The sequence below is a fragment of the Rutilus rutilus genome (genome assembly GCF_951802725.1).
Source record: "Rutilus rutilus genome assembly, chromosome: 7".
NCBI classification, from domain to species: Eukaryota; Metazoa; Chordata; class Actinopteri; order Cypriniformes; family Leuciscidae; genus Rutilus; species Rutilus rutilus.
Genome location: NC_140221.1, coordinates 11,811,944 through 11,827,582, shown reverse-complemented (window position 1 = coordinate 11,827,582; position 15,639 = coordinate 11,811,944). Strand labels below are relative to the sequence as shown.

At 36.6% G+C, this 15,639-nt stretch overlaps 1 protein-coding gene across 1 annotated transcript in view; it reads right to left on the bottom strand.

The window, feature by feature from the left end:
- zmynd19 (zinc finger, MYND-type containing 19) overlaps positions 1 to 15,639 on the bottom strand; it is a 28,236-nt gene that overhangs the window by 3,014 nt on the left and 9,583 nt on the right. The window contains exons 4-5 of the mRNA XM_084413896.1: positions 280 to 420; positions 3 to 183 (exon numbers count right to left, since the gene is read on the bottom strand). Coding sequence (XP_084270022.1) covers positions 3 to 183; positions 280 to 420 — 322 coding nt within the window. The remainder of the gene's footprint in view (positions 1 to 2; positions 184 to 279; positions 421 to 15,639) is intronic.

Sequence of the window (15,639 nt, the reverse complement as noted above, 5' to 3'; positions counted from 1 at the left end):
ACCCTCCTCTCAATGAGCGAACACGGTGGGTAGTGACACTCGTAGTAGGTACAGGAGCACTCCTCCTCTTCCACCAGCTCTCCGTTGGCATTGTAGTAGCGTGTGCGACTCAACTCCAAATACTGCTCTTCCACTGGGTCTGCGGGAACCTGCTGGATAGCCAGCCAGTACAGCGACTGCTCTCTAGAGAGGATATTTTATACATTTTATATACAATTTGAGCAGAGTAGATAACAGCTGATATTTATTTGTTTCTTTCATATGTGGGATCTAAATTACCGTTGTTTGCTAGACAGTTCTTCTGGTTTGGGACTCCATCCCACCGGAACGAGGCGCAAGTTGTCTAGACGGTTGTCAACTGTGACTGAGTTTATGTGAACTACTTGGAAACTTGGAGCGATTCCACCTCTGTGCTTTTCCCTGTGAACAAGTACACCAAAACATGACTACTTAAAACAAGATGTCTACTTATTTACAGCCTCTTCGTGGTTTACATTAGCGAAACTACATATTTTCAAAATCAACTAGTCGATGAGTTGCCTGAAAGTAGGGCTGGGCAATAAGGCCGAAAAATGATTAGGATACAATTTTACATCAGTCGATATTGATAATTATCACAATAAATGTCCAATCTTTATCCATTTCAAGCTTAAAGGGAGATTTGTGCTCCTGACTGAAAGTTGTAGAAACCAAACAGTTAAGTGTGGTTTTATCATCATCAGACTAGTCTTTATCGTCAGAACATGACAAACACTTGCCAAACAGGTGAACATTTCACAAATTAATAGTACATGTTTTTTTCTCTTAGAAATGCACATTTGACAATAGCTTGAGTTGATAGCAGTAGCTTTAGCTGAGATGCCGATGTACATAACAAAAACAGTAACATCAGTAAAAATAGTAAAAACCTCATTTTTTACCCAATGCCATCCAAGATGTTCATGTCTTTCTTTCTTCAGTGGAAAAGAAATCAAGTTTTTTTAGGAAAACATTTCAGGATTTTTCTCCACAATTGGCTTCAACGGCAACCAGAATGTTGAAGTTCAAATCAATGCCGTTTCAAAGGGCTCTGAAGTGCTTCAAAGGGCTCTGCACGATCCCAGCTGAGGAATGGGGTCTTATCTGGCGAAACGATCAGTAATTTCCGTTTTCCCTCACAAAAAAAAGTGGTTGATTGTGTTTTTTTTTTTTTTGCTTGTTTTTGCTTTATGGGAATTTTTTTGGGGCGGTGTCAGGGAATAGGCCTTCTTTGGGAGGCAGTGTCACTTTTCCTGTGTACCTGTTTTTGAAATGGATTACAATGTTTTCCTCAAAAAACTTAATTTCTTTTCCACTGAAGAAAGAAAGACATGAACATCTTGGATGGCATTGGGGTGAGTAAATTATCAGGAAATTTAAATTTTGAGGTGAACTAATCCTTTAAGGAAGGCTGGAAGTGAAAAACACCTAATATTCAGGTGTGCATAATTAAGCAGGTTTCCTTTTACTGTTCAAATGGGCCAAAAAAGATTTAACTTGCACTGAAAAGTCAAAAATTATTAAATACTCATGAGAAGGATGCATTACTAATGCAATACTAGAAATTGCAAAATTAAGGTGTAACCAATCGTCAGCAAAACGGTCATTGGTTAAGCAGGGTCATACAAAAACAGGCCAAGAATAACTGCAAAAAAAAAAAAATTGGAATTAAGGTGAAGAATTAGGTGTGAAACCATCAGGAACCCTTTAGTCTCCAGTGCCACCATTTTCCATAACTGCAACCTACCTGGAGTCTCCAGAAGTAAAAGATCTGAGACTTTAAGGTAACGAATCCTGAAATATGACCCACACTTAAGAAGTTGAAGTGTTGTGAAACACGTGAAGACTGTTTTATTATAGGCTTTATAGACACATAGGTTGGGAGTGATTCTTTAAGGACCAGCACAACATCCTCTCGTACCTCTGTTTGAAGAAATTATCTTCTAGAATCTCTTATTAAGTTTTGGGAGTTGATTTTAAGTCCATCTCCTAACCCTGAAAGGACTGTCTTGCTCATTGTTAGTAGCAGCTCACAGCACGACTCCCTCGCCACAGCTGCTTCTGTCTGACTTGAACTGGTGGTGGTCCCTCCAGAGTCACTCTCAACCTATGCGTCTATAATGTCTTCAGAGAGATAGGTTGTCTATAAACAGTCTTCATGTATTTCACAACTCTTCAGCTTGTGATTCTTATTAAGTGTGGGTCATATTTCAGGATTCTTTACCTTAGTAAAGTCTCAGAGATCCTGACACCTTGAACTTCTGGAGACTCCAGGTATGCTACAGTTCTGGAAAATGATAGCACTGGAGACTAAAGGGTTCCTGATGATTTCACACATAGACTGTAAAAAAAAACTACTACTTCGCTCGAGAACCTGTCAATCACAGCTGTCAATCATGACGTTACACGACCACCGCATCACGTAACTAACTAAAAACCAACTTATTTTTGAAACAGACACTTGAACTTACACCAGCGTGATAAAAACGACAGCAAATGAAAGAAACTACCTTTGGAAAAAAGATATTTGAAGTAATTTAATTGTTTAGTTGGTCTCACGTCCCGTTGAATAACACAGGGAGGCGGGGCTTATGACCTATACTAGGACCAGTCACCGGGGGGCGATCGAGACGTTTTGGCTTCACTTTTCAGGGCTTGTGCGACACGCTTGATTTCACACCTAAATCTTCACATTAACTCCTTTTTTTCTTTGCAGTTAACATGACTTTTCTTAAAAATATGATCAGAATATCAACTTGCACAATAATTATGCACCCACTGTATAATGTGTCTATGCAGTGTTTCCCCAAGAAATTTTTCCAGCAGCAGTGCTGTTATGTGCCGGAGGTTGTTACCAAGCCGCGTGCGGGGGGTCCGGGGGCATGCACCTCCGGAAGAATTTTTTTTTAAATAACCCCTTAAACCATGACTTCTGGCAAGTTTTGTGCATAGAAATTAACATTTTGAGACATACAAATATGACATACCATCAACAGATTCAAGGCATGATTATTGCAGCACGTACCTTGAACTGGTCACAAACAAAAACCTTCATTTTATAATTTTAGACAGGATTATTCAGGTTTTTCTTTTGTGTTAATTTTCAGCAATAAGATAGAAATTGATAGGGGGAAAATGAAACGGCACAACCCAGAAAAAGATTATTTACAATTTATTGAAAATTTTATCTTAATGGCAAAGGCCACACCCAATCTGTTAGCACTTTTCATAGAAGATCTCTAAGGCTCTTTGGTAATTGAATGCTATGTGGGTGACAAAGCCAAGCCAAGCCAAGGTTAAGAAAATCCACGGTTCTCTGTACCAATTTCGCAGTTCGTACCGCTTTCTCCTTTCCACAAGCGCTTGCTCTCCCGTGGCGTCTGTTGTTGCTACACTGTAAAAATTAAACCGCGATTTTTACGGTAAAAAACGGCAGCTGTGGCTGCCAGAACTTTACCGTCAAAAATACGGTAGCAACGTTATTGGTTTTACAGACTTAACTTAAAATTTACAGTAATAAACCGTATTTTATTATCTGATATAATGTGAATTTACCATCCTATTGAACTATTAATATCTGTTTTGTACCATTGTAATACACTGATAACCACCAATCACAGCAGTGATGAGAGTCACATGATCAATCAAAGCTCATCACAAGCAGCTCTTCCACAAGAAAGTTAATACTAATTTATAAAAGCTGCATAGTGTCATTCACACAAACATTAAACACCATCATGTTAATACATGAAATTTAAAAAATGCAATAAACATTAATTTAACAACATTAAATGTAACATAAAACCCTAATGTACATAACTGATTAGAAAAAATGAAAAAAAAAAAACTAAGAAACAGTTATTTCAACAAAAATACATCAAATGTGAAGTGTCACACAGGGAATTGTGGGAATGCCAATTTACGGTTTTTCACTGTAAATTATACAATGAGTTGTTCTTTTTCACTTTCAAAAACTGTAAATTTAATGGTATTTTACAGCAAAATTACATTAAATGTACCGTTAGATCTATCACAGTTATTTACCGTATATAGTACGGAAACTTTCTGTTAACCAATTAACAGTTTTTCACTGTAGCATTTTTACAGTCTTTTACCGTTAAAATTACGATCATTGCAACCATGAACAGAAGCGCGCCTGGAAAAACGAGCGCGCCGCGTAGCTTCTATTATAAGATACATTTGAAATAACGAATTTGCATGCGCAAAAAAAACACACTATGTGAACGGCCCCTTATAGCAACGTGACATTAGCCTAATCGAAAATATTTCCATATGTGGCTCTTTCCTCCTTTCTTGTCAACAAGTGGATTCAGAGTCATCGCATTAGCAGCGCCGCCAGTCGCCATGTCTCAGTGTTTCTAGGTGTGTAAGTGAATGAAGTGAATGTTGTGATATTACTAATCATGTGAAGATTTTGCAGCGGCGTTGAAAATCCGTTGTGCCGCTGCTGAATACATTGTAGGGGAAACACTATGGTATTTTTTATGAAAAACAGTAGCCTAAAGACATTTAGAATAATACAAATGCACCAATACGGTCTTATTTATGTTGAGGGCGTTGTTACACTAATAACGAATAACATTAAGTTACTGCTGTTTGTGAATAAATAACGCAGTAATTTGTCATAAATTTAAGAGTGTGATTTGATTTAAGGGTCACAAGCTATAGGCAACGACTAATTTAACAAAAAAACTAAAAAAACTTGACAACTGAAAATAATTTTTACATATACATATTATATAAATGTATAATATAATATTTTCAAACTGAAGAAAATAACTTGAATCCATTTTTTTCAGTAACGAGTAATCAAACTAATTACTGCTTCCTCCATAACAATGCCGTTACCGTTACTGTCAATAAAAATGCGGCGTTACTATAATTGACCTCACTGAAGCGGTTTTCATCCGAGTAGGCTCTCTCTCAGCCATAGGACCCTTGCAAGTTTTTTCTCTGGTGTGTGTGTTTATGAGGCGCCGGACTGGACAAAAGCGAGGCAAATACCGCGAGCGCGCTCGACAGTGCGCGAGAGAGACCGAGTGTGTCCGAGAACGCGCTCGACAGTGAGCGAGAGAGAACAAGTGTGTCCGAGCATAAATACTTTATTTATAAATAAATTACACATTTCAGCATTAGAATAATATCTGTAGCATATCGGTATCATATCATATGCAATGTTTTAATTAGTTTATATAACAAACTCCAAAATAACCTGCAGGGAACGTTCAAACATTTGTTTGACGGTTGTGAACACGTGCGGCAAACATGACTAGAATTTGGCTAAAATAAATAACCTCTGATGATGACGTTCTCTGTAGGTTATAAAAATAAACCCCCAAAAGATTATATTATTATTTATGTTGATACATTGTTCAGTATTAATATTTAATTTAATAGTTGTCTCTCACATTGTCCCACAACAACATTAAAATAGTGTAGATTAGTGTACAATGTTTTATAATAATAAGATGTTCTATTTAGTGTCCATTTCATTCATTTAACATTTCATATTGGGGATATCTTTCTTATAAGTAATTTTCTAAATTTCTTACAGTTAAACTTTTTTTTTTTTTTCAAGTAACGCAATAGTTACTTTCCCTGGTAATTAGTTACTTTTGTAATGATGTAATTCAGTTACTAACGCAGTTACTTTTTGCTAGAAGTAACTAGTAACTATAACTAATTACTTTTTTTAAGTAACTTACCCAACACTGCTGGCCTATAATTAAATTTCAATTTACTTTGAGAGCCAGATTACAAAAACAAAAGGCTCACCGCTAAAAGCCATGTCCCATAAACTTCAACATCAAACAAACATCAGGGTTCCAGACTGCGTACAAAATGGTCGCGAACACAAATGTCTCAGTGATTTAAACCAGTTTAAAGGCCGATGAAACAGCGCTGACAAACAGGAGAAACACTGTGCGCAATGATACTGTCAGAAGGCTTTTCCGTCTACAAATTCCCATCATTTACCATGGATTTACTGTAACGTTAGCCTAGTAATATTAACTGCACCATGAAATGTGGGATATACATATTGAATTGTATTATATTATTAATGTAGACTGTATTAAGGGACTAATGGAATATAATTACAGTATTTAATGTATTTAGGCTACTGTTTTTCATACAAATACCATAGAAACCATAAAGTTACATTTTGCCATGATAGTGAGGTGCTGTAGGCTATGCCTGGTTTTATCTGTGGTTATCATGATCTAAATGCATGATACTGGATGACCAATGGTTAAGTTTATTAAAACTCAAACAGTCAGAATATTACATTTTACCAAATAAAAATTAGCACATGCAGAAACTAAGAAATTAATTGTCCAATAAAGATATTTATTTTGTTAAGGAAAAATGACAAATGTTTGAATGTTCTACCTCAGATTTGTGAAATGTTCACCTGTTTGGCAAGTGTTTGTCATGATATGTTCTGACAATAAAGAGTAGTTTAAAACCACAATTAACACTCTTGTTTCTACAACTTTCACTTAGGAGCAAAAATCTGCCTTTAAACTTGAAAGAAATAAAGATTTGACTTTTATCGTGATAATTATCGATATCGACTGATATAAAAAAAATTATCGTGATTTATTTTTGTGGCCATATCGCCCAGCCCTAATTCTGACTATTTTATCCCGGGGTCGGCTCGGCTGCGGAGTTGCCCAGTCCCTGCGTGACTCGCCATAGACATTCATAGATATTAACGGAGAGAAGTAGCTCCGGCTACAATGTTCTTCCGCAAGACACTTGCAGTTTATTTATTAACGAACGTACACGTCATGCGCATTGCACACTGATGGTGAAACGCGCCAATTAGGAATTCAGGAATTACAAGCCAACGAGCCAGCATACAGCCTCAGACACAACTGATGACGAGAGCACAGGTGCGGACAGGGAGGAACCAAGTGAGCAAAGGAATATAACAAATACATATGTTATGTTTGATTATACAAAAATTAGGCCTGTCAAAATGAACACTTTAACGCATGCGATTCATTTTTTCAGTTAAACGCGTTAAAAATATTTAACGCAATTAACCCCTTAACGCCTGAATTTATAAAGCTGTATATAAAAAAAAAAATTCTGTGTGTTTTTGACTTTAGGTAGATGGTAAATAATGTTGAGATTATCAATTTCACTTTTGCACAACAAATAAATAGAAATTTTGGTATGTTGCAAATTTGCGACAACAGGCATTTAGGGTAATTTTGGTATGTTGCAAATTTGCGACAGTGGGCATTTAGGGTATTTTTTAACAAAATGGAAAAATTAATAAAACACATTTTCCCATCTCAGGAATGTAGATTTTATTCATGGCACAAAGTTGTTAGAACTTATAAACTTTATACTTATAAACTTTGACAAATTAATGAATCTTGACAACAGCAAGAAACAAAACACTCTCCTACTCCCTAACATTGACAGTAGTTTTTATACATTCCATGTTACACTCTGTTTAACTCTTTCCTTGTTTCTCCAGTGCATACATTATATATTCTTATAGTGTTATATCCTAACATTCTATTTTTTGTGAAAAAAAAAAAAAAATTTTTTTTGGCTGAAACCATCTAAATACAGCATTATTATAATATGTAGCCATTAGCCCAATCCAGCCGTTATGGCCCAATGTCGCAGATTTGCTACAAACAGAAATCTACAAAGTACGTAAAAAATATTCGTCACATGAAGTCTATATGAATAACATAGCTATAGAAGCAATCAATAAGCTGGTACATATTTTTATCTTAGCACAACTTAACTCATTTTGGGAAATTTCTCCACATTTGCGCACTTGATATGCGGATTTTGCAAAACAAAATATTAGCTTCGGTGAACCGGATGTAGTTCCCACTCCGACCGCTCCTACGATAAACCAGTGCGTGCAAAATGTTCCTAGGTATGTATCGAATGTGCACAAACAGGCATTGGGGGAAAACACACGCTATCTCGCCTGCAGTCTGAATGGAAGGGGTTTGTTGCAAATTCGCGACAGTAGGCGTTAAGGGGTTAATGCAGCATCAGATTTTTTCTTTCATCCATTGGCTGCTCTATAGTATTTTATCACGCTATCATTCATTAAAGTGCTAATAAACAATTCAAGCGCGATAAAACTCAAGAACTTAAATCTGTACTGGCAGTGCGCTATCTGTAAATCTCCTCTCTGTGTGATACACAACACACACACACACACAGGACTCATGCGCACAGAATGCAGCTTCAGACAGCGCGCAGCCGCATTGAGTTCTCTTTCATGCTTGAACGGACAAAAACACACAGAAGTATGCCAGAATGTTCACTTTGTCGAGTATCCTCGTAAGCACAGTATTAAATTAGTTAAGAAGTGTTATATGAACGCAAAGAATTGTGACAACATCAGATGCTTGTCAGATCCAGATCCGCATTGTATGCATCAGATCTTAAAGCGACAGCAGCCTAATAAACCCGCTTCTGTGATACAATAATGTAAAAAAATCGAATCAAAGAAAAAAGTCAGAAAATTACAGTGAAGACTGAGAGGTATTTGATAACTTTATTCAATTTATGTATATTTCCTACCTAATAGATCAAATATTTTAAATATACTTTATGTTGTGTCTACATTAATTTGGAGATTAAATGTGAAATTATTACAATATAAAAATATATTAAAAACTTTAATGTTAAGTGTGATTAATCGCGAATAGGCAAGTTAATTGTTTTAATCGACGGTACTAAATAAAATACAATCAAACATTAAAAAACATACGTGGTGTTTTTTTTTATAGTTATTTTTAATGGTTTTCATTTAAAAGATTAAAACATTTTGCCAACATGAGGTCTTGTGTCACTGTCAGTCTTTTTACATCAGTGCAAAACTAGGGTAACGCAGATTAGGACAACTATTCATCAGCATGCATTGATTAATTCCATGTTGTAAAAAAAACAATTTGGTGCGACCAACTGAGAAAGTTGGTAGCACCAGTGCAACCAGTGGAAAAGTTAGTCTGGAGCCCTGAACATATACAATTCAGTAGCCTAGTTTGAACCAGTGTAAGATTTATTATCTTTTAAAATTAATTTTACACTCCTATGGCCGACTTCCTTTATAGAAAAAAATTGGTAACACTTTACAATGTTTCATTTGGTAGAATTAGTTAACATGACCTACCAGTGAATGAAAATTTTTTTATATATATATATATATATATATATATATATATATATATATATATATATATATATATATATATATATATATATACACACACACACACACACTCACCTAAAGGATTATTAGGAACAGCTGTTCAATTTCTCATTAATGCAATTATCTAATCAACCAATCACATGGCAGTTGCTTCAATGCATTTAGGGGTGTGGTCCTGGTCAAGACAATCTCCTGAACTCCAAACTGAATGTCAGAATGGGAAAGAAAGGTGATTTAAGCAATTTTGAGCGTGGCATGGTTGTTGGTGCCAGACGGGCCGGTCTGAGTATTTCACAATCTGCTCAGTTACTGGGATTTTCACACACAACCATTTCTAGGGTTTACAAAGAATGGTGTGAAAAGGGAAAAACATCCAGTATGCGGCAGTCCTGTGGGCGAAAATGCCTTGTTGATGCTAGAGGTCAGAGGAGAATGGGCCGACTGATTCAAGCTGATAGAAGAGCAACTTTGACTGAAATAACCACTCGTTACAACCGAGGTATGCAGCAAAGCATTTGTGAAGCCACAACACGCACAACCTTGAGGCGGATGGGCTACAACAGCAGAAGACCCCACCGGGTACCACTCATCTCCAGTACAAATAGGAAAAAGAGGCTACAATTTGCACGAGCTCACCAAAATTGGACAGTTGAAGACTGGAAAAATGTTGCCTGGTCTGATGAGTCTCGATTTCTGTTGAGACATTCAGATGGTAGAGTCAGAATTTGGCGTAAACAGAATGAGAACATGGATCCATCATGCCTTGTTACCACTGTGCAGGCTGGTGGTGGTGGTGTAATGGTGTGGGGGATGTTTTCTTGGCACACTTTAGGCCCCTTAGTGCCAATTGGGCATCGTTTAAATGCCACGGCCTACCTGAGCATTGTTTCTGACCATGTCCATCCCTTTATGACCACCATGTACCCATCCTCTGATGGCTACTTCCAGCAGGATAATGCACCATGTCACAAAGCTCGAATCATTTCAAATTGGTTTCTTGAACATGACAATAGCTGTGTCCAAATTCAGGGTCTACATCCTTCGGAGTACTCATTTGAAGGATGTTACGTCACAGCGCCGCGACGAAGGCTGTCCAAATTCGTAGGATCCTTCAAATGCGGCCCACAAATACGTCCTCCTTTTCCCCGAATTGGAAGGATGGGTGTGGTGGATCCTTTCCCGTCCTACCTATCCCATAATTCTTTTCGGCAGAGCGTAATGGCGGACGAAGCGAGCGGTAGCGGAGTGGGAGAAAAACTGGCTTTTCAAAAAAAAAAAATTATATATATATATATATATATATATATATATATATATATATATATATATATATATATATATATATATTTTTTTTTTTTTTTTTTTTATAAGGAATGGCCAAAGCTCAGGCTTGTCATGTATTTGGCTTTTCATTCTTGGATAAGAATTGTGAACACCCCCATAGTTTTCTTATTGTGGGAAAAGCATATTCTGTCATTGACCCGATTTTAGCAATAACAAAGATAACTGATAGATCCTTTATGGTAATACATATGATATGGTACAACTACAGTGCAATGCAAATAGTAAATATAAGATAAAGTGAGAGGTAGGCTAATAGTAAATAGTTTAGTCAATAAAATAAACAAACAGTATACAGCAAATAAAATAGTAATGAAAAGAATAATTATATAATATCATAAGTACTAATATAATAATAATAATAATAATATATTGATAATAGCATATAGTTTATGTATAATACTATAATAATAGCATATAGAATATGAAATATCAATTACAGAATATAGACAATAAAAAATAATAAGTTAAATAGTTACTATGAATAGTAAAATAATTTAACAGCATAACTATAATAGATTGATAATCGCAAGTGGTATATTATTATAATAACAATAATAAATAATGTAAATTTATACATTTTAACATATTATTACATAGGCTATATAAAATAAAATGACGCAACCCTGTCTCTTTTTGTTAAATTTCAGTTTTTAAAAGGTATAAGAAGCTACAAGTCAAGAAATAAAGTAAACGATTCAGTCAAACATACAGCAGGCTACACCGTTAAAGTTAAATAAGCCTAAATATATAAAGTTATGAAACTTCACTTTGCCCTCAGCCACGTAATCTGCCAAGGAACAAATTATAGATTAATGAAACCAAAGATCGCCTGTTAGATAAACACAAGACGAATTATTCTCACTAGACTGACAGCGGCGAACGTCAGAACGTCAGAAGCACTATAGCCGAGGCAAGGCTGTTCTCGGCGGGGTACATGAGCGCTGAGCGCCCGTGATCCCTGGATCTCACAACTCCGAAACCGTCAGATAACATTTTTAAAATGGCGCTCTCTTTATAAATAAACCAGATTTGAGCTTTAAACAACTACTTTGTCGACTGAAAAACTCTTAAAACTACATTTCGTGACACAGTAACAGTAGTATTTTTAAATTTCGCGGCCTTTCTCCTCTGAAAATATGTGAAAGAAGGGTAGGCTGTACAAATTCACAAACACCGACTTCCGGGCTTTGCGGTCGTCGGAGGACCCCTCCTCCTTCAACCGGGTAGGAAGGATCCTAAGGAGGATGCAGACCCTGAATTTGGACACAGCTAATGAGTTCACTATACTAAAATGGCCCCCACAGTCACCAGATCTCAACCCAATAGAGCATCTTGAGGATGTGGTGGAACGGGAGCTTCGTGCCCTGGATGTGCATCCCACAAATCTCCATCAACTGCAAGATGCTATCCTATCAATATGGGCCAACATTATTAAAGAATGCTTTCAGCACCTTGAATCAATGCCACGTAGAATTAAGGCAGTTCTGAAGGCGAAAGGGGGTCAAACACAGTATTAGTATGGTGTTCCTAATAATCCTTTAGGTGAGTGTATGTATGTATATATGTATATATATATATATATATATATATATATATATATATATATATATATATATATATATATATATATATATATATATATATATATATATATATATATATATATATATACACACACACAAAATAAACATAATATTGCAACTTACAATGGCACAAAAGGCAGCAAATGCACAACCGAACTTGACTGTGCTAGTCATGGTGTAACTGTGGATGTGCTCTTTCCGTAACAACACGCTTAAACACGGCCGCACAAAGAATTCATAACATTCTTTTACAGTCATGTTCTCATTATATTTTTATGTAGCCTATATGACAGATTTGTGCTGCACGTTGCACTTAACTGTATTTGCCTTTTCGAAGTGACTCCAATCATATTTCAAGCAATTCAAATCCATCATGGTGAACAGTGCGCATCTGAAGCGATCTGCATAGTGAGCTATGTAGATCGTGGAACAAACCATATTCATCACGTCTCTTCAGTCCCCAAGTACACCGCGTCTCAGCTGAGGGAAATAATACATTATCTATCGGCTTTAATATATCGGCCTAATTTTCTTATCGGATCAATAGCGATAACAATAAAAATAGGGCTGCACGATTTGGGGAAAATGTCATATTGCGATAATAGAGGTCAATATTGCGATTGCGATATGCGATATAATAAACAAATGGTTTCATGAGTCAACTTGCTTGGTTCAAGGAATATAAATGCACACACAGATTAGTGATAATCTGCCTAAAGAAAAAAGTTCTTTAGTCAAGAGCAGTGAGTGTTTTTCTCTGTTCCCTTTGTTCTTTGATTAACTTTAGCGACAGATATAATTAGTGGTTACTGTGTACTGTTCCTTTAAGACCAGCAGCTGCTGTCAGAGACGCGGATCTCACACGAGTCACAACTCTTCACGTTCATCATAAGACTACTCTTATGTTATGAAGATACTTGACAAAAAGACATTTTGGCATAATTGTGTGTGTTATTGTTCGTTCAAGCTCAAAAGAGAACTGTATTCTGGCATGCTGTTTTGTGCGCATGCACGATATTAGCGCGAGTCTTTCTATGCGTCACAGTCAGGACATTCACAGGCAGCACGTTCATTTTGGCATACATGCGTGTTCGTTCTACCACGAAAAAGAACTTGATACTGGCGCGCGTCTATCTGTGGGTCGTGTGTGTGTGTGTGTGTCAGGAGGGCGCGTTATTTTTTGTCGTATCGCGCATGAATGGTTTAAAAGCATTTGCATGAATAAGAGCGGGATCATGTAACACTATAGCCAAAGGATGGCAAAAATTAACAGATGCTGCGTTAATTGCGTTAACAGCGCTAATTTGTTTATTTAATATAAAATCGCAGCATTTTGCGTCATATAATCGCGTAGGCTTGACATCGCGATTGCGATACGATTAATCGTGCAGCGCTAATTAAAAATGACCATTTATCGTCCGATACCGAGTTTTTGCTCAAGACTAATTAAAATGAAAAAGAATGTTTATAATCCTTGCAGTGTTGTTTCAAATCAAAGGGGGGAAAAAAAGACATGTATATCGGTATCAGCCAAAATGGGTTGAAAAATCTCTGCATACAAGATATTGGCAAAAATCCAATATCGTATCAAAAATCAGTATCTGCTCTGATGCTGTAATTTTTGCCGCATTGGGTATAGGTCAGATAGGACCGATCCAAATCCAAAACTGTGCGTACTCGTTGTGACTTATGCTCCGCAAGAAAATATTACACAGCAGCAACATTATAAAGCAGCATAAACATTTCCGTGCATTATAGCCCAAGTCTTCCAAAGGCATTCGATAGCTTAATGTGAGCCCAGTGTTTCCCACACATAGACTAATTTGTGGCGGTGCGCCACAGAATCAACACCGGCCGCCACATATTGCGTTTCGTTATAAAAAATTTTTAACGCTATTTAAAACACGCAGCGTATTCGTTCAGCTGCATTTCCTTTCCCTGCTCTCCCTCCGTCTCTCTCGGCCGCCAAAGCGAATTTTTGTCCCGCCTAGGGCTGGGTATCGTTCAAAAAAATTCTATACCAATACCGATACCGATACCTTGATTTCGATACCGGTTCCTGATCGATACTTTTTCCGATACCAATTTTATGAAATCCATTTTAACAAGATTACATAACACATTACCTCAGAAAAACTTTGGTTTTACTTTTTCAGTCTGACTCATGATCCTTAGTCAGTGAACAAAGGAACAAAAAAAGCACAAAGGAACAAAATATTCCTTATACATATACATAAGGTACAAAATATTTTTTTTATAAAGAGCTCATGCTCACCAAAGCTGAATTTATTTCATCAAAAATACAGTAAAACTTGTAATATTGTGGAACAGTATTACAATTTAAAATCTTATTTGAATAATTTCAAAATGTAATTTATTCCTGTGTTGTCAAAGCTGAAATATGAAAACAGTTTTTGGAAGGTCATTTTTGATCACTTTAATGCATGCTTACTGAAAAAAAATTCTGACCAACACGTTTTTGAACGGCAGTGTACATTCAGTAGGTCATTATTGCAATATAAACACAGTCAGAGTGATCAACAAGGTATCTCTTCATTTACCAGTCAAAGACGCAGCAACTTTCTGCTCTTATGTTTACTCCGTGCACTGTCAAGGGCTTCATCATATCTGTCGCGGTACCGTCTTTGCAGCCATTATTTTACCACAAATACTGCATCGCGCGCTGTTGGCATCGAGCCTGGAGAAATGTAGCCACACTTTTGATCGACTTTTCCACATCTTTAGGGTATTGTGAGTGTGTGTGCTTGCGTGTCATTGAGTATGTGCGCGAGTTTGTGTGTGTGTGCTCGCGTCCATAGGCTCGCGTCTCATGAGAATGTGCGTGGACAGTTGGTGTGCGCGCGCGCGTCTCATAAGATAAGAAAAAAAAAAAGAGGGCAGGAAAGGATGACAGTGTCCGTCGGAAGACCAATTTTGACCCAGGAAAAACAATAATTTTGACCCCTTAGCAAACAAGCGATCGCGCCTTCTTTAGAAAGTTAACTAGTTGCAAGTTTGCGGTAAAATGCAGTTGGGATGTCGAGGTCAAAACACTATATAAGCTGTGAATCAAATACAACTTTTTATAAATAATGTTCTTACACTGAATGTTTGGATTTTGTGAAGGTGTGAATCATTTTTGATTAATATTTAATATAATAAAGTCCTGTGTAACGAATTATTAACGAAGGAATTATTTTGAATCCCCGGGATAGATACAGTAATACACTATTAGTTGTGCACACAATATCTCTTTTCTTTGTGCCCTGAATTTTTGAATACGGAGTGCTGCACACTGTTACTCCATGTTGCTTTAAAGCACATAATTCTGATAGATATTATGATAGCTTTACGCACTTGTAAGCTAATATCTTGTTGCCCCATTAAAAAGCTGCACAATACATTTGAAATAAAACGTCTTTAAGTTTTATAGTATTTAGTGGATATGATTGGATATATGGATATGATTTAGAT